The sequence below is a fragment of the Callorhinchus milii genome, unplaced genomic scaffold (assembly GCF_018977255.1).
Source record: "Callorhinchus milii isolate IMCB2004 unplaced genomic scaffold, IMCB_Cmil_1.0 Scaffold2, whole genome shotgun sequence".
NCBI lineage: Eukaryota > Metazoa > Chordata > Chondrichthyes > Chimaeriformes > Callorhinchidae > Callorhinchus > Callorhinchus milii.
The window spans coordinates 80,848,745-80,871,476 of NW_024704743.1; the positions used below are offsets into that span (position 1 = coordinate 80,848,745).

The window sequence follows — 22,732 nt, forward strand, 5'->3', positions numbered from 1 at the left end:
TAATTCGCAATGCTACACAGAAGTGTATACTTGTCCTGCATGCTGTGCATAATGATATTGAAAGAAATCGATGCATCCTCTGTTGATTTATCCATGAGTAAGGCATCCCAGTCTTTGTCACTTAGATCAGCCCTCACACCCCTTAAATTTACCTGTCTAGAGTTTGGTTGCATGGTTTTGTTATTGACTTATGCTCACTGTAAACTGGTGGATCAACTACATTTACATCCTAAGTGATGTCTGGACACTGACTGGAGTTAAGACAAGGAGCAAAATAATCTTTGTGGGCTCCCTGACCCACTAGCAAGGATGCCACAAACTTACATTAACAAGATCATAATCCTTCCTCTTTGTCCACACTCGTGGTACAAATTCTGGTTAGTTAGGTCATTGCCGGTTTACGTGAACTGAGTGATTCATATTCGCATTTCCCAAAGTTTTATTTTAAAACATCTGTGATAGTTGAGTCAGCTGGAGAGGTAAGCGTGGTCTTCCTGGAGCTGAACTGGCTCCAAAGTGACATGGAATTTCGGAATTGAGATAGCCCTCTTTAGTGGTTTTGGTAGTCTGATTCCTGAGTCAGGCAGATTCACAGTATTCCGGGGCATTGCTGATAACAGCAGATCATTGGCAGGACCTGGAAGGGCAGACCAGTCACTGGGGCAGGGAGTCATTCCACTCAGCTCCTGTTAACCCTTCAAGCTAAACCCCAACTGGGAAGGGTGATCCTAGCCGGACAAGCAGCAGGAAAGCTTTCTAGACAGCAATATCAATGGCAAGCTAAGCGGTTTTAACTGGTTAGACTCCAGCAGTACCCCAACCACACCCTGTGGTCTTAAACCTTGGCTCTTGTCAACCTGTGCCTAATACTTTCCGGAATTAGGTAAACAGGATGTGTCCCTCCAGGAAGAGAGGGCACATTCCACTCCAACAATCTCTGGGATTTCCATGTATAGGTGGGATACATGGCATTCTCAGTTTGGTCAAGCCATGCCACTCTTAACAATTCAATAGTGGCATGGCTTGACGCTGAGCCAGAAAAGGTGGGGTGGGAGTGGGTGATCGATGACATTGTCAAAGAGGAGAGTCTTCCAGTGTGAAGGGTGCTATATAAATGCAAGTTGTGTTGTTGTTGTTTGTTTGAATCTTGGTCCGTGCTGAGTTTGCGAGTCTCAGATTGAGCTGAGTGGCTCCGGTCTTCCCAGGGTTAGGGACGAAAAAAGATGCTCCTAATCCCTCTAATAGTTGTATGCCATTACTGGACTTTTTCCCCTGGAAGGCCAATCAAGTACAAGAGGAACATAACTTCAAAATTAAGGCTAAATGGATTAAAATTGAGAAATGGATGAATTCCTTTTCACAGTGATTATGGAAGAAATTCCGGGGATTCAAGGAGGAGATGCTTTGGAAATAGAAATCTTAATTCTAAATCCTTGTCATGGACATTTCGGGCCCTGGTTCCCTAGCCTCAAATCTTTCTCACAGGATCACTTCAAGCATCTATCCAAGAGTCAGAAGATAATGCATCCTAGTTTTATATAATAAACATTAATTTGATAGTTTAATGAAGAAACACAGACAGTGACAACAGATATCCTCTATTCTACTTTTAGGGGTCAAAAATATGACTTGTGATATCATAGCATTCACCACATTTCTCCCCATTATTTTTACAATGCCCTGTTGTCACCTTTGAAAACATTCTCAGTAGAATTCTAAGGAAGTCTGGCAACAGTCTCTAAAAACAGTACAGATAGGCTTCTCAAGAAAGGATAATGCTCTATCATGTTACCCACAAGTCAAGGCTGTCTGTTGCTTACTCAATACTAACCATTATTCCAGCCTTTTAATTCACAGTGTTTTCAATGGGCATGTTTATATGAAGCCTGCGCAGTAGTTTTTGATAGACACTGTGAATATTGGCTAACTCCAGGCCATACAGTAAGCTCTTCACAGTATCTGCTCCATCATTTTCAATTTTCCATTGTTTCAGAAGATGGAGAAGGTGAATTTTGATCATATTTGTCCTCCTACTCCAATCCAAGTGTTCCACATTCATTTTCTTCCCAGGTAAATTCTCCAGCAGTTTTCTCAGCTGCTGAGATGTCAATTTCTGACGGGTGATAAATGTAAACACCGCCTCATCACACAGTGTGATATCTGTACAAAGCAAGAAAAGTTACTGGAGAAGCTTATCAATCGCTACTTTATTCTTCAACCCTACTGATGTTTTACGGCTCCTTAATTATTTTTGGTCAGCCAGGTATATTATGGAACCCCATCATCATCCCCTTATTCATACAAAGAGTAATAATAACAATAATCCTTGCATTAGATATAGCGACTTATTACGTTGTTGAGGTGTCCAACAACAACAAATTAACAAATTTGTATCTAACAAATCTAAAATAATTTTTTGTTGAGGTAACGGAGAGGGTAGATAAAGGTAGTGCAGTTGATGTAGTTTATATGGACTTTCAAAAGGCATTTGACAAAGTGCCACATGAAGTGGAGTCCTGTAGCTCAGTGGTTAGAGCACTCGCTTTGCAAGTGAGAGACCTGAGTTCAATTCCAGGCAGGGCGAAACCTTGGGCAAGTTTCCTTACTCCACACGCCTAATAATAATCCCTCCAAAACCAAAAACAATAATAAATTGGTCATTTTCAATCTACGACTGTTTGTGGGACGTTGCTGTGCGCAATTGGCTGCCGCGTTTGCCCACAAATATACAGTCAATTCACTTTACAGTGTGTTCTGTGAACCGCTTTGGGACGTCCTCCCGACGTGAAAAGCGCTATATCAAATGCAAGGATTATTATTATTATTATTATGAAAGACTTGTAAGAAAGATAGAAGCCCGTGGTATAAAAGGGACAGTGGCAGCATGGATCCAGAACTGGAAGAACAGAACAGGGGGTTGGGATGGGGTGGGGAGGGTATGTTTGGAGGGCAGGGAGGGTAGAGATAGGAATGGGGGGTTAAAGGAACAGTTGAAGTGGAGGGTCTTGAGACGTGCCTTGAAGGAGGCAAGGGAGGGAGTGAGGCGAAGGGACTGTGAGATGGAGTTCCAAAATGGTAGGGCAGAGAGACTGAAGGCCCGACCTCTGTTGGTGGGGCAGGGCAGGGCAGGCAAGGGACGTGGAGCAGGCTGGAGCCTGCTGACCAGAGGGACAGGTCGATATGGCGTTAGCAGTTCCATGAAGTCGGAAGGAGCGAGCTCTTAAGGGCTTTAAAAGCAAGGACGAGGATTTTGAACTTTATCCTCTGTGGGGATGGGGAGCCAGTGGAGCTGGACAATGGTGGGGGTGATAAGATCACAGAGCTTGAAGCTTGTGGAGGGAACAGTTAAGCCGACAAACAGGAAGTTGGCCTAAATGAAGGAATGTATGAAGGTTTTGGTGGCTTACACTGTGAGATAGTGGTGGAGCTTGGCGATGTTGCGGAGGTGGGGGAAGGCAGAGCGGGTCATGGCACGAATGTGGGGTAGAAATGGCAGTTGAAGGTCAAACAAGACGCCAAGGTTTGAGACTGGCTCGGTGAGGTGGAGTGAGCAACCATGGATGGTGATGCTACCAGTGCCTGAGGTGAGGAGGCGCTAACGGGAGCCAATCAGGAGAGCCTCGGTCTTGTTGACGTTCAACAGGAGAAAGTTAGCTCTCATCCAGGATTTGGATGTAAAGTGGATTGGCTGTATTTGTGGGCAAAATGGATAGGACTGACATACAACTCTTTGCAGTCATTCAAGTTAACTAGTCATTCAAGCTGTTGGAAAGCACTGTGTGTACTTTTCTTTATGGGTACATAATGTCAAAATGTATCTCAGGGAATTAACTCAAATAACTACATAGAGGCTGGGAAAATAGGTTTGATTTTCTGTACACAGTGAAAATTGCAGAGCATCTGAACAAAGTGTGGGGTGAAATTTGGCCCAGTTGGTAGCACTCTTATCTCTGAGTCAGAAGGTGGTGAGTTCAAACCCCGTGTGGGGAAATCTAGGCTGACATTTCAAATAAAGTGCTGTGGATGCACTGCAGAAGTACCTTCCTTCAAATGAGGCATAAAACCAAAGTCCCGTCTGCCTGTTCAGGTGGATGTTAAAGAACCTGTCAACAATCAGCCAAATAAAATTGATCATTCACTTTAAGGCTGTTTGTGGGATGTTGCTGTGAACAAATTGATTGCTGCGTACACCTATAAATACAGTCATACAGTCACTGCATATTGCAGTAAAATTTTGTGCAATATTTTGAGATGTCCCCCTCTCCCCTGTGAAAGGCACTAAATCAAATGCAAAATACTAATATTAATAATTATTCTTGCATTTGATATGGCACCTTATCACGTTGTTTGAAAGCATTCAAAAATATAATAAAATATAATATCATAAAATGCAAGGACATTATATATGTAAATATTATATAGAGGATTTTTTAAAAATTGCAGGATTTTGTAATGTGTTCCTTGTGGTGTTTACGTTATGAAACGTTGAAAATATAACTTCTAAAATACAATCATTCGTTGTAGGATGTTATTCTAGAACAACAAGTACCTTTTGCACAGTTTACCAATAAAGCACAAATTGACGCATTTTATCTGATGACGTGATGTGCTTTTCATGCTACTGAATAAATATTTATCAGGTTGCTTGTCCAGTATTTTCATTTCATAACCTATTGCTCTGATTTAAAGCTAAAGGTTGAACATTACAAAAACTGTTGTAAACTCTTGTAAATAATAATACAATACAAATGTACTTTATATGGCACCTTTCACATCAGGAAGAAGTCCCAAGGTGCTATCAACTGAGCTATAACTTATTAGAAATAACTTGAACTTGAAATCTTTTAGTGCCTTGTATGCCATGATGTTTCTAAGCAATTGTTGTGACTGTATTTTCTAGGCGAACACAGCAGCTATTTTGAATACAAGATCCCACAAGCAATGAGGTGAATGACAAAATAATCTCATGAATTGTTGATAAGAATATCAGGAGGTACTCCTTTCCCTTTTCAGCATAGTTTCATAAGAACTACCTGAACAGATGGACCTCAGTTTAAGATCTTAGCCAAAGGACTGTCCCTCTGACAATGCAGCACTCCCCCAACACCGGACTGGAATGTCAGACAAGATTGTGAGTTTGCAGTTCTCTTAGATCTCTCAAAAGTCTGACTGAAAGATGAAAATGCGAGCAATTGAACTAAGTTGATAACATGGTCACACAAAGAGCCGTGAGGTGAATGACCGACTAAATGATTGTTGGTTAAGTCACTGGTCAAACCTCCTTTCTATTTTCAAATATATTCATGGGAATTTTGATGTAGATACAATAGAATACAAAATTACATTTGTATAGCGCCTTCTACGCTGATCTGAAGCCGACAGAACCTTGGCTTTACATCGCATCCAAAGTACCCAACTACCTATAGTGTGAAACCTTATGTAACAATGTGTGGGAAATGGAAACAGCACATTGGTACAGTAAGTTATTATAGTAAAGAAGATGAGCAGAGATGTGGATAAAGAACATTTACAGGGTGGGCAACAGGAACTTTACACATTATCCGTCATTAAATTATTGAAAGAACTGACATGAGCGTGAGTTGGGGCCACACACAGATATTCCGTGTATGACAGAGTAAGCACAAAATGATGCATTTTTCTGATGATGTGATGTGCTTTTCATGCTATTGAATAAATATTTATCATACTGATTAAATCTGCTCCTTCATGCGTCACAACTTTTGTTAGTGAAAGACTACTCAGTCTTCATGAAAGCAAAATAAAGATTTATTTTATGGAATAGACGAATATCACTCCAATATTTTGTGCAGATATCATTTTCAGGTTTAGTTTTTAGTTGGGTGCAAAATGCAGACAGAACCTTTCTGCCAAGGTGGATGGAGAGGGGGAAGTGATCATAAGATCTACCTGAACAGATGGACCTCAGTTTAAGATCTTAGCCAAAGGAGAATCAAAGAGGCAGGTCTTGAGACCGATGTTGAATGAGGTGAGGGAAGGAGTGAGTCGGAGGGATTCCATACCAAGGGTACCTTATGACCTGGAAGTTGTTCATTTAAGTGCAAAAAGTCATTTGGCTCACAGAAAGCAAATGATCCAGAGTGCGATTGCAATTTGTGCTACAGTGAAGCTTGTTTTATAACAGGGCTGCACTATAATAACAAGATACCTTATTTTTGGTCAGCTGAATGTCTTGACACATGCAGGAACCTTCATATTGTACAGAATTGTAGATTTTCAGCAAAGTCATTTGGAAGTTAAAATTATCGAATCCCGTCGAGTTTTATTTCAAACTCAACATTCTGGCAGACTGATAAAAGATCATTTTGTCTTTTAATAGTTTTCAATTGCAGCTAACTCAATCTTGGTCAAGGATTACTGGACTGGGCAATACACATAATAAACATGCCAAGTATTACAAACTTAACAAAATACTGCTTTATACGTGCAAGTACTTACTGTTATAAATTGGAGGATCTAAACATTCTGAGTCCAAAGCATTTTTGTTCTCACATGGCTTGCAAATGCTATCTTGAAATGCATCTCCTCGAAAAGCCAATTTTAAACCAATAGCAGTGCAATTTGAGTGCTTTTTACAGGGGTGTTTGGCAGACCAAATGGCCGAGAAAAAGCCCTTTGGACACCTCATACATTCTGTATCTGCATATGGTGTTCCTAAAGAAAATATCAGAAAAGAAAATATCACAAAAGAAGTGAGGATGAAGAAGGCCTTTCGACTCATTTCACATCATTTTTTCAGAATACCTATCCTACTATCTTCTCATTGCAGCAACAAGCTGTTGCTTAAAATGAATGCAGTGCTCTGGCCTCGGACCTGTGACCCATTCCAATCTGTGTAAATAAATACTTCCTGCTATCTGTCCTCTTGTTCTTTTGCCTTGACTTCTCTGAAATAATTATTTGGGGTTTACTTTCTCAATTCTATTTGCAATCTTTATAAGGTTCCTTCTGAGACACTGCTTTCAAATCTGAAAAGCCCTATGTTATTGAATTGGCCCTAACAGTTCATTCCTCTAACGTTAGGGATAATAATCCTTGCATTTGATATAGCGCCTTATCACATCTTCTAGACGTCTCAAAGCGCTTCACAGAATATACTGTAAAGTGAATTGACTGTATGTTTACAAGCGAGAGACCTGAGTTCAATTCCAGGCAGGGCGAAACCTTGGGCAAGTTTCCTTACTCCACACGCCTAATAATAATCCCTCCAAAACCAAAAACAATAATAAATTGGTCATTTTCAATCCACGACTGTTTGTGGGGCATTGCTATGCGCAATTGGCTGCCTCATTCGCCCACAAATATACAGTCAATTCACTTTACAGTGTGTTCTGTGAAGCGCTTTGGGACGTCCTCCCGACGTGAACAGTGCTATATCAAATGCAAGGATTATTATTATTTATTATGTTTTGTGGGCAAAACATGGCAGTGAATTACGCACAGCAGGGTCCCACAAACAGTCATGGACTAAGAGATTAAATTTTTTTTTTTTTAAGGCATTATTACACCCAGAAAAGCGATCCACCAATCGACTAACAACCGGGTTCATATTTACTCCTAGATGAACAGAGGCATGTGGAGTAAGGAAACATGCCCAACCTTTCACCTTGCTGGGAATTGAACTCAGATCCTCTCGCTTGCGAGGCGAGTGCTCTAACCACTGAGAACTTCACATACAGCGATCACCATCATTGCTCTGCTTCTAGGGCCAGGACAGTTGCATTATGTTGTGGTGAGAAGGAAAAGTTTTAGACTAGAGCCAAAATACTTCTTGCAACCATTGATTTTAACTCTATGAGAATTAACCTAATTTTCTATTGTATTATCATTGCATTCAGCATTTTGGGAATTCTACCAACATGAAAGACGCTATATAAATGCAATTTGATGTTATTGTTGTAACAGCCTCGAGAGTCATAACTTGTGCTCATGGCCAAACAGACAGTATTATGCCTTCAAGTACAACACAGCTCTTTTCTATCGGGTATGCAATAGAATATACTGTACACAGTTAACGGTGTATTATGGCACAGACCAGTGAGCTAGTCATTGGGGAAGTTAGCAGATTTCAGTAAAACCCATTCCTGGCAACTTTAAACACTACATTGTAATGCTTTTGACAGATGCTTAAATTAGTTGATTTAGAAACCATCCTTTAATAAAACAATGAGGGGAACAGTCAGGATTATAGGAGTCTGTCCTTTAATGAGGATTGTGTATGTATCAAAATGTCTTGGACATTGTTAACATAAGGTTTCTTGTAAAATAACAAAGTTTATGATTACATTTGTGCAGGCTAAGAGCACATTTATGCCAACACTTGCAGTTTAGTTCAGAAACACCCATGTGTTGATGCCTCGCCCTTGAGCTCATAATGTTTCTCTGATTTTCTTTGATTTTCACACCAAATCTGTTATTGCCATGATGACCGGCGGGCACAGTGATTTTCCTAAATAAGGTAGCTCACCAACCCCCCAAGCACCTTGCCAATAATATTTTCAACCATTTGTCTCAAGCTAAACTGATCTGCAAAGGTGTGTCGCAAATTGTAATTACGACCACTTTTTAACAACAAAATTCACCTTCTCCCATTTCTGTTTTTCTCCCCTCTTTCTTGCCTGAAACCAATGACTTCTGTTCACTTCCACTGATTCTTGACAGCCTCCAGTACCTTGCCCAACTAAACGCTTTTCTTGGTTCGATCTGGTCAATTGTGCCGGTTGCTAACACTAGTGATTATATTTTGCACTGCATGTTTATACATCTCTCAGATAAGACCTTAAACCGAGTTCCTTTCTGCCTGTCAGCCAGCATCTACGGAGAAAGGAAACGTTTCAGGTACATAACGCTTCGTCAGAACGTTCTTTCTGCCTATTCAGGTGGATGTTAAAGATCCCATAGCGCTGCTCGAAAAGAGAAGGAAGTTTCTCCCAACGTCTCATCCCCCAGTTAAAATTGTTCATTCACTTCATGGCTGTTTCATGACTGTTTGTGGGACATTGCTGTGTGAAAATCATCTGCTGTGTTTGCCTACAAATACACAGTTACTACACTTCACAAAACTTTTGTGAATCACTGTGAGATGATCCTAGCATTATAAAAATTGTACGAAAAATCCCGTGAAGCACTTTGACACATTTCAGCAATGTGATAAGGCACTATGTTAAATGCAAGGATTATTACTATGGATTTTCCAATTATAAAACTATAACAAAAGAAATTGCTGCTGTTAGTGATCAATGCATGATAGAATCTTTTAACTGTTAACAGGTTATTCAGCAGTGGGGGTTGGGGTGAGGTTGGGGCCCGATCCTGCCCTCACCAGCAGGAGCCCAAAAATCTTCATGAACTTAGACTTGGATCAAAGACTGAAATTGGATTGTCTGGAATTCTGGTAAACAATCTTCAATTGAGTCTTTATTTCAAAGCTGATTTTCCACATTACCTGAATCTATGAAGTACTCTGATGTACTATGAGTGACCCATTGCATAAGTGCAAGTTGTTGTTGTTATCTATTGCCTAACTTTTCACTCTGATAATGCCTCGCATCCCAATAATGCTAAGCAGAATAAACTCATTTTCTGTAGAGAAGCTATTTTATGTCACTCTGGCTCATGCAACTTTAGCTTTGACCCAAGATCTCTTCTAACCTGAAGTTTCATGAGTCGGTGTGACAGATGGGGGTTTCTCTGCAGAAAGCTCAGTTTACCTCATGGATGCATTTTTTGACAGATATGCCATTCAAGTGTTGTGTTTCCAACCGTATGTTAGCATTGCGGTGTTTTACAAGAAGCTTAGGCATTTGTCTTACTCTGATTTGTAAAGATAAAAATAAATTCTCAATGTCAATTCCCATAGTGTAAGATCACCATAGAATTGACTCCCTTAGCCATGAATGTACACAGAGATGTGTTTGGCAATTGATGTAATGACAGGGTGAATTTCCAGGTGTCAATAACATCAGTAATGAAATGGAAATGAAAGGCTTCTCGTTAAACTAAAAACCACAGGAACCCGGGATGGAATATGGGACTGGTTATAAAATAGGAAACAGAACACAATTGCAAGGTGTGTAATGTCAGATGGGGAAGGAGAGACAGAGGGGAGAGTGACAATGGGGGGTGAGTATATTGAATATAGTCCCTCGAGGGACAATGCTTGGCCCGTTATTATTTCTAATATACATAAATGACCTGAATACCAAAACCAACTGTAACCAGTTAAGTTCGAGGAGCTCAGGAGATGTAGCAAAGGTTTTTTGAAAGGATTTAGGTCGGTTGTGCAAGTGAGCAAATACAAGGCAAATGAAATGTAACACTCATAAGTATAAAGCATTCCACATGGGTAGAAAAATTGGGGCTTAAGAATAGAATGAACGAATTGAATTTGAGCAGGGAGATCTTGAAAGGAACCTACGAGTAATGGTAGACTTGTTTCTGTCAAAGTCTAGACAATATGTTGAAGCAATTTAAAAGGCTGATAAAATGCCAACATATAAAAGCAGACAAGTATTAAAGTCTATAGATGTTCTGCTAAGGGTTTACAATGTATTAAACAGACCACGTCATTTGCTCTTATTGAGGTTGCCACCAACCTTTGAGATGTGGAAAGAGGCTAGCAATAGTAATAATAATGCTTGCACTTAATGTAATGCCTTATCATGTCATCAAGATATCTGAAAGTGCTTCACAAGCTTTTTTTACAATGAAGTGTAGTGACTGTATTTGCAGCCAAAATACAGGCATAGCAGACTTAAGAGGTTAATGCACTTGCTTGTTAAGCTGCTGAACTGCAAATTACTAAACCTTGAAAATAGTGGATATGGTCACCCTGTTGAGAAAGGCACTGTATCAAATGCAAGGATTATTACTATTATTACAACAACAGCAAATTACATTTGTATAGCAGCTTTCACATGGGGAGGTCATCACAAGGTGCTGGACAGTAAAGGATTTATGCCCAAGCAGGGGTTGGGATTAGATGGGATGGAGGGCAGGAAGATTGGGCGAATGACCGAAGGAGTGGACGAAGAGGAATGTGTTGAGACAGGCTTTAAAGAAGGCAAGCAAGATGAAGGGACTGTGGGATGGAGTTCCAGAGGGTGGGGGCAGAAAGGCTGAAGGCCTAATGGTGGAGCAGGAAGGTCGGGGATATGGAGCAGGCCAGAGCTCATTGAGCAGAGGGAGCGGATTGGTCGGTATGGACCTGGTATGGTTCATAGTGGATGACACCTGGGAAAATTGTATTTCTTCTCCATAATCTCTGATCAGATCTGGCACCGTGAATGCATATTTTCCATTGCAGCAAATGTTTCATCGACTGGAGGATAATAATAATAATAATAATAATAATAATAATAATAATAATAATAATAATAGGATGAACTTACTGCACCAACCAAACAATGTTTAGTGGGTCTTTTAGATCCAGCTGATCACTGGTACAGTTTTACGAAACATGCATTAAGTTTCTCACACATTCTTCATTGCTTGGATCAAGGATATCTTTTGAAAACTTTTCTTCATTTGATAGCTTCTGCTCTAATAATGTTAACAATACAAAACAATATAAAAAAGGCAAAATACAGATGCTGAAAATCTGAAATAAAACCAGAAGTCACTGGGAACACTTAGCAGGTCAGGCAGTTTCTATGGAGAGAACAAAAAGTGGTTTAACGTTTCAGATTGATTCGTCTTTCAGGAGAAGTGGAGGGTGGGTGACAAAAGGCCATTGACCTGTAACGCAAAACAATATTAATTCCGTTCCACTGGAGGAAAGTGTTGGGAAACAAAAACACAAGAGAATCCAGCAAGCAGAAGAATGCATCCCTCTACCATAAAGTTTCCTTTACCAATCCTCTGCTCCATGTGCTGAATCTGTCGATGTGGGCAAAGTGCTATTTGGTTTTGTTCTGTTCTGTTGTTTTAAATAGTGTCTCTGTACACTTTAAAAAGTTTTGCAATTCAATCTCCTATTGATATTGCAACCTTATTTATAAATTAAATTAAAATTGCATTAAATATTACAAGTACAAGTTACTTATAAGTACCCAGGGATAAATTCACAAAGACCCTGTGTTAGTTTGGCACAGTGGTAGCACTTTCACTTCTGAGTCAGAAGATTGTGGATTCAAGTCCCACATTGGGACTTAGAATCACAAACTCTAAGCTGACACTCCAATGCAGTGCTGGGGTGGGGAGGGGTTACATAGTTGGAGGTGCTTTCCTTCAAATAAGATGTTAAACCAAGTCCCGCCTACCCATTCAAGTGGGCATTAAGGATCCCATTGCACCCACAAATACATAGTCACTCTACTTCACAGTAAAATCCTATGAGGCATTTTGAGATGACCTCCTGATGTGAAAGGCGCTATACCAAGTACAAGGATTACTAGTATTATAATTAAACCTAACTGAATGAACAGAATATTGCTTTGCCCAAAGCAACAATCTCACTACAAAGAACGCACAGAACAAAATAGCCTCTTAAATTTTATCCTTGGCCTTCTACCTAGAATTGATTTTATGAAGTGTCGAATTTAGCTCTGAAGTGAACCACAAGCTGGGAACTGGCAGTGAATGCTCCTATTTTTATGGTTTGGTATTTTAGAGAACCAAGAGAGACACAAATATTGAGCCAAATTCATATGGAGTCCTGTAGCTCAGTGGTTAGAGCACTCGCTTTGCAAGTGAGAGACCTGAGTTCAATTCCAGGCAGGGCGAAACCTTGGGCAAGTTTCCTTACTCCACACAGAGCCTAATAATAATCCCTCCAAAAAACCAAAAACAATAATTAAATTGGTCATTTTCAATCTACGACTGTTTGTGGGACATTGCTGTACGCAATTGGCTGCCGCGTTCGCCCACAAATATACAGTCAATTCACTTTACAGTGTGTTCTGTGAAGCGCTTTGGGACGTCCTCCTGACGTGAAAAGCGCTATATCAAATGCAAGGATTATTATTATTATTATTATTATTATATGACCATTTTATCAGCACTTGCACTTGCAGCTTTAAGAACAATGAATGGTATATATATTTTCCATGAAGGAAATGCTCATTTGTCGGGTCCAAGAATCCTTCAGCACATTGTTTTTAACAGTTTGAAAGCAAAAGTAATATATTCCCTTTTTTGTATTTAACTCTTTTGAGGCTATTTGGTGCTGGGGTAATAACGTTGGTATATAACTGATGCTGGTTTGATTCGATACGTCAGTGGCCTTGCATAGTTACAAAACTATATTCTGTAAAGTTCTTAGTTCTTTTGTGCAAAATATATTTCATTTCTTTCTGTTCTCTTTGCTAAAATAACTTGCGTTTTTAAAACATTTTCAATTGCATATTTTATGATGTAACCTTCTTTGTTTTATAAAGTTTGTGACCAGGAAGAGTTGCGTTGGGTAAGAGTATCTAATGCTAGTGTAAAAGTTGTATTGGCTCCAAGGTAAAAACCCTAATTTTACTGGAAGAATTTTTNGTACCACTACTGAATGAATCATTCCAACTACCTATAATCATAGCCCTAGTTGCAATCATCACAAAGCAAAAGATTACCACGGAGGCAGAACGCTGAGAGGAATAGTGTAACCAGATACTGTACACTGCATATCATTGAGCACAACAACAACAACAACAATATTTCATTTATAGAGCGCCTTTCACGTCGGGAGGACGTCCCAAGGCACTGGACAGTTGGGTCAGGACCCGAGCAGTGGGGAAATGGTCAGGGTGAGGGGAGGGAAGGGAGGGAGCGAGGAGGGGGTAGAGAGTCGAGAGGGGAGCTGAAGGCACGGTCAAAGAGAAAGGTCTTGAGACCGGCCGTGAAGGAGGAAAAGGAGGAGGCGGCGAAGGCACTGGGGGATAGAGTTCCAGAGCCTCGGGGCTGAGAGGCTGAAGGCCCGACCACCGATGGTAGGGCGATTGGGGCGGGGGATGTGGAGCAGACCGGAGCCAGAGGAACGGAGGGTACGGGCAGGTAGGTAGGGGGATAGTAGGTCAGTAGGGAGAGGGGAACAAGACCCCATTTCTAACTACGCCCTGCAAAGGGCAGCAGAACCCAGAGGCAGGGAAGCCTTGGTCTTGAATGCGCAGAGGAAACCCAAACCCCCGCCACAAGGTGCCGGGTCTGTTGATACTGTCATAGGATAATAACATGCTGCGTCTTTTCTGTATTGGGTTTGATACTGTCTGAGATAAGCGTAAATATATATATACTACTATCCCCCTATCTACCTGCCCGTATCCTCCGTTCGTCTGGCTCCGGTCTGCTCCACAACCCCCGCCCCAACCACCCTACCATCAGTGGCTGGGCCTTCAGCCTCTCAGCACCTAGGCTCTGGAACTCTATCCCCCAGTGCCTTCGCCGCCTCCTCCCTTTCCTCCTTCAAGGCCGGTCTCAAGACCTTTCTCTTTATCCGTGCCTTCAGCTCCCCTCTCAACTCTCTACCCCCTCCTCGCTCCCTCCCTTCCCTCCCCTCACCATTTACCCCCTGCTCGGATCCTGACCCAACTGTCCAGCGCTTTGGGATGTCCTCCCGACGTCAGAGGCACTCTATAAATGGAATCTTGTTGTTGTTATATACATATATCAACAAATAAATATATATTTTGTTAAAAATAAATTGTGATGGTTCTCTGCCTTTTGGCTAAGATCAAGTGTAGTATCCGACCTGCTCCATGTCACCCGACCCACCCGCCCCAACATTGGCGGTAGAGCCTTCAGCCACTCTGCCCCCAACCTCTGGAATTCCATTCCCCAATCACTCCGCCTCGCCTCCTCCTTAGCCTCCTTCAGGTCCCACCTCAAGACCCTCCTCTTCAACCCCCCTGACCCCAGCTCAGGTCTGAAATGCTGTACACTGTCCAGCACCTTGGGACGTCCTCCCGACATAAAAGGCGCTATACAAATGTAATCTTGTTGTTGTTGTTATTATCAGTTACTCCTTGAGCTATCAATGCCAGAAAAGTTCTGTTGAGATTGGCTTGTGTTAGTTACCATGACCGAATCTCACACATATCTCGGATATTATGAGAAGGGTTGAGCTCCGGCTACAGCTATGCTTTCGGCCTCTGTTGGTTGGGATTCGCATTGCAGTACTTCCCATCTGAGGAGTGTGATCTGCCCTCACAGAGGAAGCAGATATGGAATCAGAGCTCACTTGAAGGTCACTAGGTTCAGGTTGGGTTTTCCCTGTCAGAGAGGTGATCCCATCACCTGACTTGCTCGGTTGGTCGTAAAGACAGGTTTCAGGTCTGCATTGTCCTTTGACAATTTTGGGCCTAGAGAGTTTGGGGGGATTTGGAGCTTGTCTGTGGGGACAACCCTCGTTCCCTAGTGGAATGTATTCGGTCTAATTTGGTTAATGGGGGTGAATAGTGCAAACCTCATTCACAAAAAAAATCATGGAAACACCCCCACTCTATGTTCTCGTCAAAGTCACTCTTCATCCTGACATGGAAAGTCAGGTTCCTTCATCGTTGCTTGGTCAAAATCCCAGAACACCTTACCCCGCACCATTGTGGGAGGAACACAAAGGCTGGAGCGGTTTGAAAAGAGGGTCACAACTACTTGACAGGTATAAGCATCGGGTGGCTGGGAGTAGATGACGGCTCAGCCTCCCCCAAATTTATCTACCAGCTCACTAACTTTTCTATGGTTTTGGCAGAAAATGTGCACTATAAACCGACCAGCAGCCAAAGCCAGCAGCCTCGCACTGCTGCTACTAAGCAGTGTCGTGTCTTAACCCCCAATCAGGTTCTATCTTCCTTCTGATGCTTTTGTTGAGGAAGAAGAGCTTTGCAGATCCAATGAGAGCACCTTCCTTTTACAGAATGCCTCTTTAATGGGAGCTGGTGGGGGGGAAGTCCTGAGCCCTGAAGAGGGCTCCAGCCAGTGTTCTGAGCAGCCCCACAAGACGCCACTCTTGCCATTCTCCTAACTTTTGGTCCAGTCCTGATTGGCTGATGGATTTATTGTCCATCCCCAGTTACCCTGAGAACACAGTCGATGAGTGAGAATATTCGTTGGGGGACTGAGTAAACCTTAACAGTTATTGTGCTCACCAATATTTCGTGCCAATCAGAATTCTGTTATTTTGAGTTCATTTTTCACAAATTGGAAATGACGCAAAATAAAACAAAAAACAATGTATAAAATAAAATAAAATTTAAAAATATCATTGTAAAACAACACAGGAAGAAATTTGAAAATTAAAGTTACTGCGTTGGTCCCCTTTGAGTCAGGTGAGCCGTGGGCTTAAATGATAGGATTTTTGCAAATAATATTAGCCCTGAAATTTCACCTAGTCTTAGCCTGTCACACCATTAGCCTTAAAAATTTAAGATTTCGCAAAAAAGTTTTTTGGAGGTCTTAAAAAGGGACGTCTGCCATATTCAGACTGAATTTTAGAATTTTCCATAATTCTACGCCATCTTAAATGTTACAAGACAAAATAACAGTAATAATCCCTAAATTTCACAACAGGAGGAGGTCTCAAAGTGTTTCACAGTATATACTGTAGAGTATAATGATTTTATATTTTTGTAGACCAATACAGTAGCCAATTTATGCACAGCAATATTCCAGAAACAGCAATGAACAGTTTTATCTGGGGGCGTATTGGCCAAGAAACTGGGAGAAACTCCTTTCTCTTTTCAAATTGTGCCACAAGACCTGTAACGTCAATGGAGTGTTAGCCTAGACAACGTGAGTTTAAAGCCCTGATGTAGGGTTTGAACCCACAACCTTCTGACTGAGACCACTGTGCTACTGAATGAGTCAGGCTGACACTCTATAGTTTAATAGACTAAAAATAGATGGAATTTCAGGCCTAAGGTGTGAAATTAGGCCTGAAATTCCCCCCACCTCGCTCTCCCCCACTATTGGCGGGTGGACCTTCTACCACTCTGCTCCCACCCTCTGGAACTCTATCTCGCAGTCCCTCCACCTTGCCCCCTCCCTTGCCACCTTCAAGACCCATCTCAAGACGCTCCTCTTCGACTATGCTTTTGATCTCCCTGCTTCCACCCCTGCCCCCCATCTTCCCTGACCCCAAGCCCCAGCTCGGGTCTGAAACACTGTCTATCCAGCTCCTTGGGACATCCTCCTGACGTGAAAGGCGCTATACAAATGTAATTTTGTTGTTGTGTTGAAATTAAACCCCCCCCACACAAAAAAAATGTTTTTCCTCATCATTTTTGTTATCATCAATTTCACCCAATCTTAATTCAAAATTAACCTACTTACCCAGTTTCTTTAAACCAAACCCAGGGGAGCACTTTTTGTGTTTTATACAGAACTCAAATTCCAAATGATGACCTTTGATGCACTCACAGACACGGTTGTGAGTGGTGTTGCATTCGTGCTTAATATACTGATACTCTTTGCAAAACACATTGCAATACTGGCATTCATCAAGGTAATTCCAGTACTCAGTGTAGTGTGCTTCAGGGCAAGCTGAACATTCAGTCATCCTCTCTGCATTGCAGTGACTCTTCACGTGGGTGCCAGGTGGACACTGTTTGCATTTGTAATACCGAGCTGCTCCTTCATCCCAGTGCTGATATAAAGGTTCATGTGAGGAATACACCGGCCCACTGTGGCGTTGTAGTGAAGCCAGTGAAACTACCAAAAATGATGTGATGAGAGGCTGGAAAATAAAATGATAGCTTTACTTAGTTTTGAGCCTGAAATATCAATGGTCGCTAGTTTTAGAGGCAATGGGCACTAAAATGTTCCCAAAAGCCAGTATCCCACTAATTAGCAGTTCAGTGAAACAATCCACTGTCACATTCCGCTAATCAGATATTAGTTGAACTTCTTATCCAAAAGGATGGTATCTTGACTACTTCAACTAACGTGCGCACAGCAAAGTCCCACAAACAGCATGAAACAGTTGAACATTCTATCTGGGACACTGGCAGAAACTCCCTTGTCTTTTCAAATAGTGACATGGGGTCTTTGATATCCATCTGAACTGGCATCTGAACAGGATCTTGGTTTAATGTCTGATTGAAAGTTGGCATCTCCGACTGACTCCACTGTAGTCAAGAGTGCAGGCTCAAAGTGGCACGTACATGTCTACATTTATCTTAAGCATGAAACTGGCACAACAGCAATATGGATAAAGCAGCAAAAACAAAACAACAACAACAAATTGCATTCATATAGCACCTTTCATGTCAGAAGGATGCTCCAAGGTGCTGGACAATCAAGAATTTGTACCCGAGTTGGGGATTGTATATAAGAAGGGTAGGGACCACGGGAAGCGTGGTGGAGTGGAAAGATGACCAAAGGCACAGTCAAAGAGGACGGTCCTGAGATGGACCCTGAAGGAGGCGTAAGAACATAAGAAATAAGAGCAGGAGTTGGCAATTCCGCCCCCCGCCATTTAATAAGATCATGGCTGATCTTTTAACCTAATTCCATTTACCCGCCCTATCCCCATATCCCTTAATCCCTTTAGTTTTTAAGAAATCTATCAATCTCAGTCTTGAATATGTTCAAGGTCTGAGCATCCACAGCCTTCTGGGGTAGAGAATTCCACAAATTCACTAACCTCTGAGTGAAGAAATGTTTTCTCAACTCAGTTCTAAAGGGCTGACCTTTAATCCTGAGACTATGACCCCTAGTTTTAGATTCTCCAACCAGGGGAAACAGTCTCACAGCATCTACACTGTCAAGACACTTAAGAATCTTATAGGTTTCTATAAGATCACCTCTAATTCTTCTATATTCTAGAGAATATAGGCCTAGTCTATTCAATCTCTCCTCGTAGGTCAATCCCCTCATCCCAGGAATCAACCTAGTGAACCTACATTGCACCCCCTCTAAGACAAGTATGTCCTTTCATAGACAGGGAGACCAAAACTGCACACAATATTCCAGATGCAGTCTCACTAAGGCCCTATACAATTGCAGCAAGATTTCCCTACTCTTGTACTCTAACCCTTTTGCAATAAATGCTAACATGCTATTAGCCTTCCTAATAGAGTCCTGCAGCTCAGTGGTTAGAGCACTCGCCGACACCTGAGTTCTATTCCAGGCAGGGCGAAACCTTGGGCAAGTTTCCTTACTCCACAAGTCTAATAATAATCCCTCCAAAAAAAACCAATAATAAATTGGTCATTTTCAATCCACAATTGTTTGTGGGACACTGCTGTGCGCAATTAGCTGCCACTTTTTGTCCACAAATATACAGTCAATTCACTTTATAGTATATTCTGTGAAGCATCTAGAAGATGTGAAAAGCGCTATATCAAATGTAAGGATTATTATTATTATAATTGCTTGCTGTACCTGCATACTAACTTTCTGTGATTGGTGTCCAAAGACACATATATCCCTCTGAATACTAATACTATCTAGTCTCTCCCCCTCTAGAAGTAATCTGGTTTTCTATTTTTTCTACCTAGGTGAATAATTTCACACTCCCCGCATTATACTCCATCTGCCACCTTCTTGCCAACTCACTTAACCTGTCTATATCCCTTTGCATCCTCCTTGTGTCCTCCTCACAGCTTACTTTCCCACCTAGCTTTGTATCATCCGCGAATTTATATACATTAAGCTCTATTTCCTCATCTATGTCATTGATGTAGACTATAAACAGTTGAGCCCAAGCACTGATCCTTTCAGCACTCCACTAGTTCAACCTGCCAATCTGAGAAGGACCTGTTTATCCCAACTCTCTGTTTTCTGTCTGTTAACCACTCTTTGATTCATGCTAATGGAGTCCTGTAGCTCAGTGGTTAGAGCATTCGCTTTGCAAGTGAGAGACCTGAGTTCAATTCCAGGCAGGTCTGGGCGAAACCTTGGGCAAATTTCCTTACTCCACACGCCTAATAATAATCCCTCCAAAACCAAAAACAATAATAAATTGGTCATTTTTAATCTACGATTGTTTGTGGGACATTGCTATGCGCAATTGGCTGCCGCGTTCGCCCACAAATATACAGTCAATTCACTTTACAGTGAGTTCTGTGAAGCGCTTTGGGACGTCCACCCGACGTGAAAAGCGCTATATCAAATGCAAGGATTATTATTCTTATTATTAATATATTACCCTTAATTCCATGAGCCCTAATCTTATGTAACAACCTTTTATGTGGCACCTTGTCGAATGCCTTCTGGAAATCCAAATACACCACATCTACTGGTTCCCTCCTATATAACCTGTTAGTTATATCTTCAAAAAAAACTCTTAAAAGATTTGTTAAACACGATTTCCCTTTCATAAAAGGAAATGAAAGGGAGTGTTGACTCTGCCTAATCATATTATGACTTTCTAAGTGTCCCACAACGACATCCCTAATATGGACTCTAGAATTGTCCCTACCACTGATGTCAGGCTAATTGGTCTATAGTTCCTGATTTTTTCTCTCCCACCCTTCTTGAATACTTTTGCAACCTTCCAATCAACGGGAATTGTTCCAGAATCCAGGGAATTTTGGAAAATCAAAACAATGCATCCACTATCTCTGCAGCCATCGCTTTTAAAAACCTAGGATGCAGGCCATCAGGTCCAGGGGATTTATCAGTTTTTAGTTCCATCAATTTTTCAAGTACTATTACTTTACTGATATTAATTTCTTTAAGTTCCTCACTAACATTAGTCTCTTGGTTCCCTACTATTTTTGGTAAGTTTTTAGTATCTTCCAACGTGAAGACAGAAGCAAAATAGTTGTTTAGTGACTCTGCCATTTCTTTATTCCCCATTATAATTTCTCCTGTCTCTGCCTGTAAGGGACCCACATTTATTTATGTTAATCTCTTCCTCTTTGTATACTTGTAAAAGCTCTTATAATTTGTCTTTATAACCCTAGCTAGTTTACTCTGATATTGCATTTTCTCTCTCTTAATCAGTTTCTTGGTTATCCTTTTCTGATCTCTAAAGCCCTCCCAATTCTCAGGCTTACAACCTATAGGCCTTTTCTTTTCATTTTATACTTTCATTAACTTCTCTAGTTAGCCATGGTTGAACAACTTTTTCTGTGGAATTTTTATTTCTCAAGAGAATATGCATTTGCTGGGAAATATCTAATATATGTTTGAACATTTGCCCCTGCTTGCCTACCGTCATATCTTTTAATCTATTTTCCCAGTATATTTTAGCCAAATCGTCCCTCATACCTGCAAAGTTGGCTTTATTTAAGTTTAAGACCCTTGCGTTGTACTTAACTACATCACTCTCAAACTTAATATTAAATTCGGGGTGAGGCGAGGGTAGGGGCAAGCCAAAGGGATTTAGATCCTGTTCCAGAGCGTGGTGGCAAAAAGGCTAAAAGCACGAGGACTAATAATGGGACGGGCAGGGCGGGGGACGCAGAGCGGAGGGAAAGGGCGGGTTGGTAAGGTTTTAGAATTCAGAAAGGTGGGACAAGACCGTGGAGACCTTTAAAAGCGAGGACAAGGATCTTGAACTTGATTTTCTGGGGGATAAAGAGTCAATGTCGTCGGGTGAGGATGGGGATGATTGGCTCCCAGAGCCTGGTGTGAAAGAAGTGCAAGCTCTATAAGTTCCTGTTGTATAGGTTTAAGCTGTACAAGTGCAAGCTCTTGCTATTTCCCTTGTTATTGCTAATAGCCGTATCCATATCAAATCTTTGCCTCTCCAGAGTTCTTACCTGAACCCATTTTCCACTCTGTCTCTACCTGCATAAAAACTTACATTTTCAGTAAAGAACCCAGAGATGAAGAGAGTTGATGGACCACACGTACAAACATGGGAGTTTGTGGGCAGACTGACAGCAGAGCCTGCATGTCTGAGTAGATCCATTTTTTTATCACTATTATTTATATTCTAGTTGCAATAAATCCATACTCATTAGATGGAAGATACAATTCATTGAAGAAAACATTATGTGCAGCGGAGCTAATTAGCTAAAGTAGTATAGTTACAGGTGATAAATAGTGTTTGTATGTCACATTTTATCATGTTAAATGAAACAAATATTCTCTGACAGATGTAATTTATACAGCACTTACCATTTGGACGTAAAGGCAGGTTCGAAACATATCTGCTTATTGTGTGAATGGTTTAACAGCAAATTTTCTCCTTGAAATTCCTAGTTCTCAGTCCCTATATATAGACCATGAGCTAACTAAAGAGATAAAAAAAATCAGAAGTTTGTGCTGAATTAATCATGTCCCTTTTTGAGTAACACGCCCCTTTCAGATTTTATTTGCATAACTAATTATTCCATACAACAGCACAATACTGTATGTCAAATTCTCACTGCAGAAGGCTCTGGGTTTTAAACGCAGGTCAACTATTGAAACTCTGCAGTATGTGCTGGGACATATTATGGAATGTGTATCCAGTGTGTCAGTCTGTCTCAGGTGGTAGCACTTGTGCCTCTGAAGGTTGTGGGTTAAAGCTCTATGTCAGGACTTTGAAGTCACCACATAGGCTTATATTCTAAAGCAGTGCTGGGGATGTGCCGCATTGTTCGAGTTGTTATCATTAGGATGAGACATTATACTGAAGCCCCATCTTTCTGCTCAGGTGGACGTTAAAGATTCCATGGCACTATGTGAAAAGCAAACAGAGTTTCTCCCTTTCTTGGCCAACAATCCCCTAAATAAAATTACTTAATTCGCTTCCTGGCTGTTTATGGGACACTCCTGTGCAAATTGGCTGCTTATTTGCCTACAAAGTACATAGTCACTGCAGTATATCCTATGAAGCGCT

The 22,732-nt window shown here is 41.2% G+C and overlaps 1 protein-coding gene across 1 annotated transcript; it reads right to left on the reverse strand.

The window, feature by feature from the left end:
* Positions 1-1,606: 1,606 nt before the first annotated feature.
* Positions 1,607-21,675, reverse strand: LOC103187850 (tumor necrosis factor receptor superfamily member 11B). Its single transcript, XM_042347001.1, has 3 exons — positions 21,666-21,675; positions 17,287-17,664; positions 1,607-2,160 (listed from the first exon to the last, which is right to left on the reverse strand). The coding sequence occupies exons 1-3, from the start codon at positions 21,673-21,675 to the stop codon at positions 1,847-1,849; spliced, it is 702 nt and encodes a 233-aa protein (XP_042202935.1). The 3' UTR covers positions 1,607-1,846.
* Between the last annotated feature and the right edge of the window lie 1,057 nt (positions 21,676-22,732).

What these genes read in the sequence shown, in the direction of transcription:
- LOC103187850 (XM_042347001.1), bottom strand. An exon ending in GTTTGGTTTAAAGAAACTGG is followed by an intron (nt 2,161 to 17,286) that starts GTAAGTAGGTTA and finishes TGCTTTGTACAG; the next exon opens with ATATCACACTGTGTGATGAG.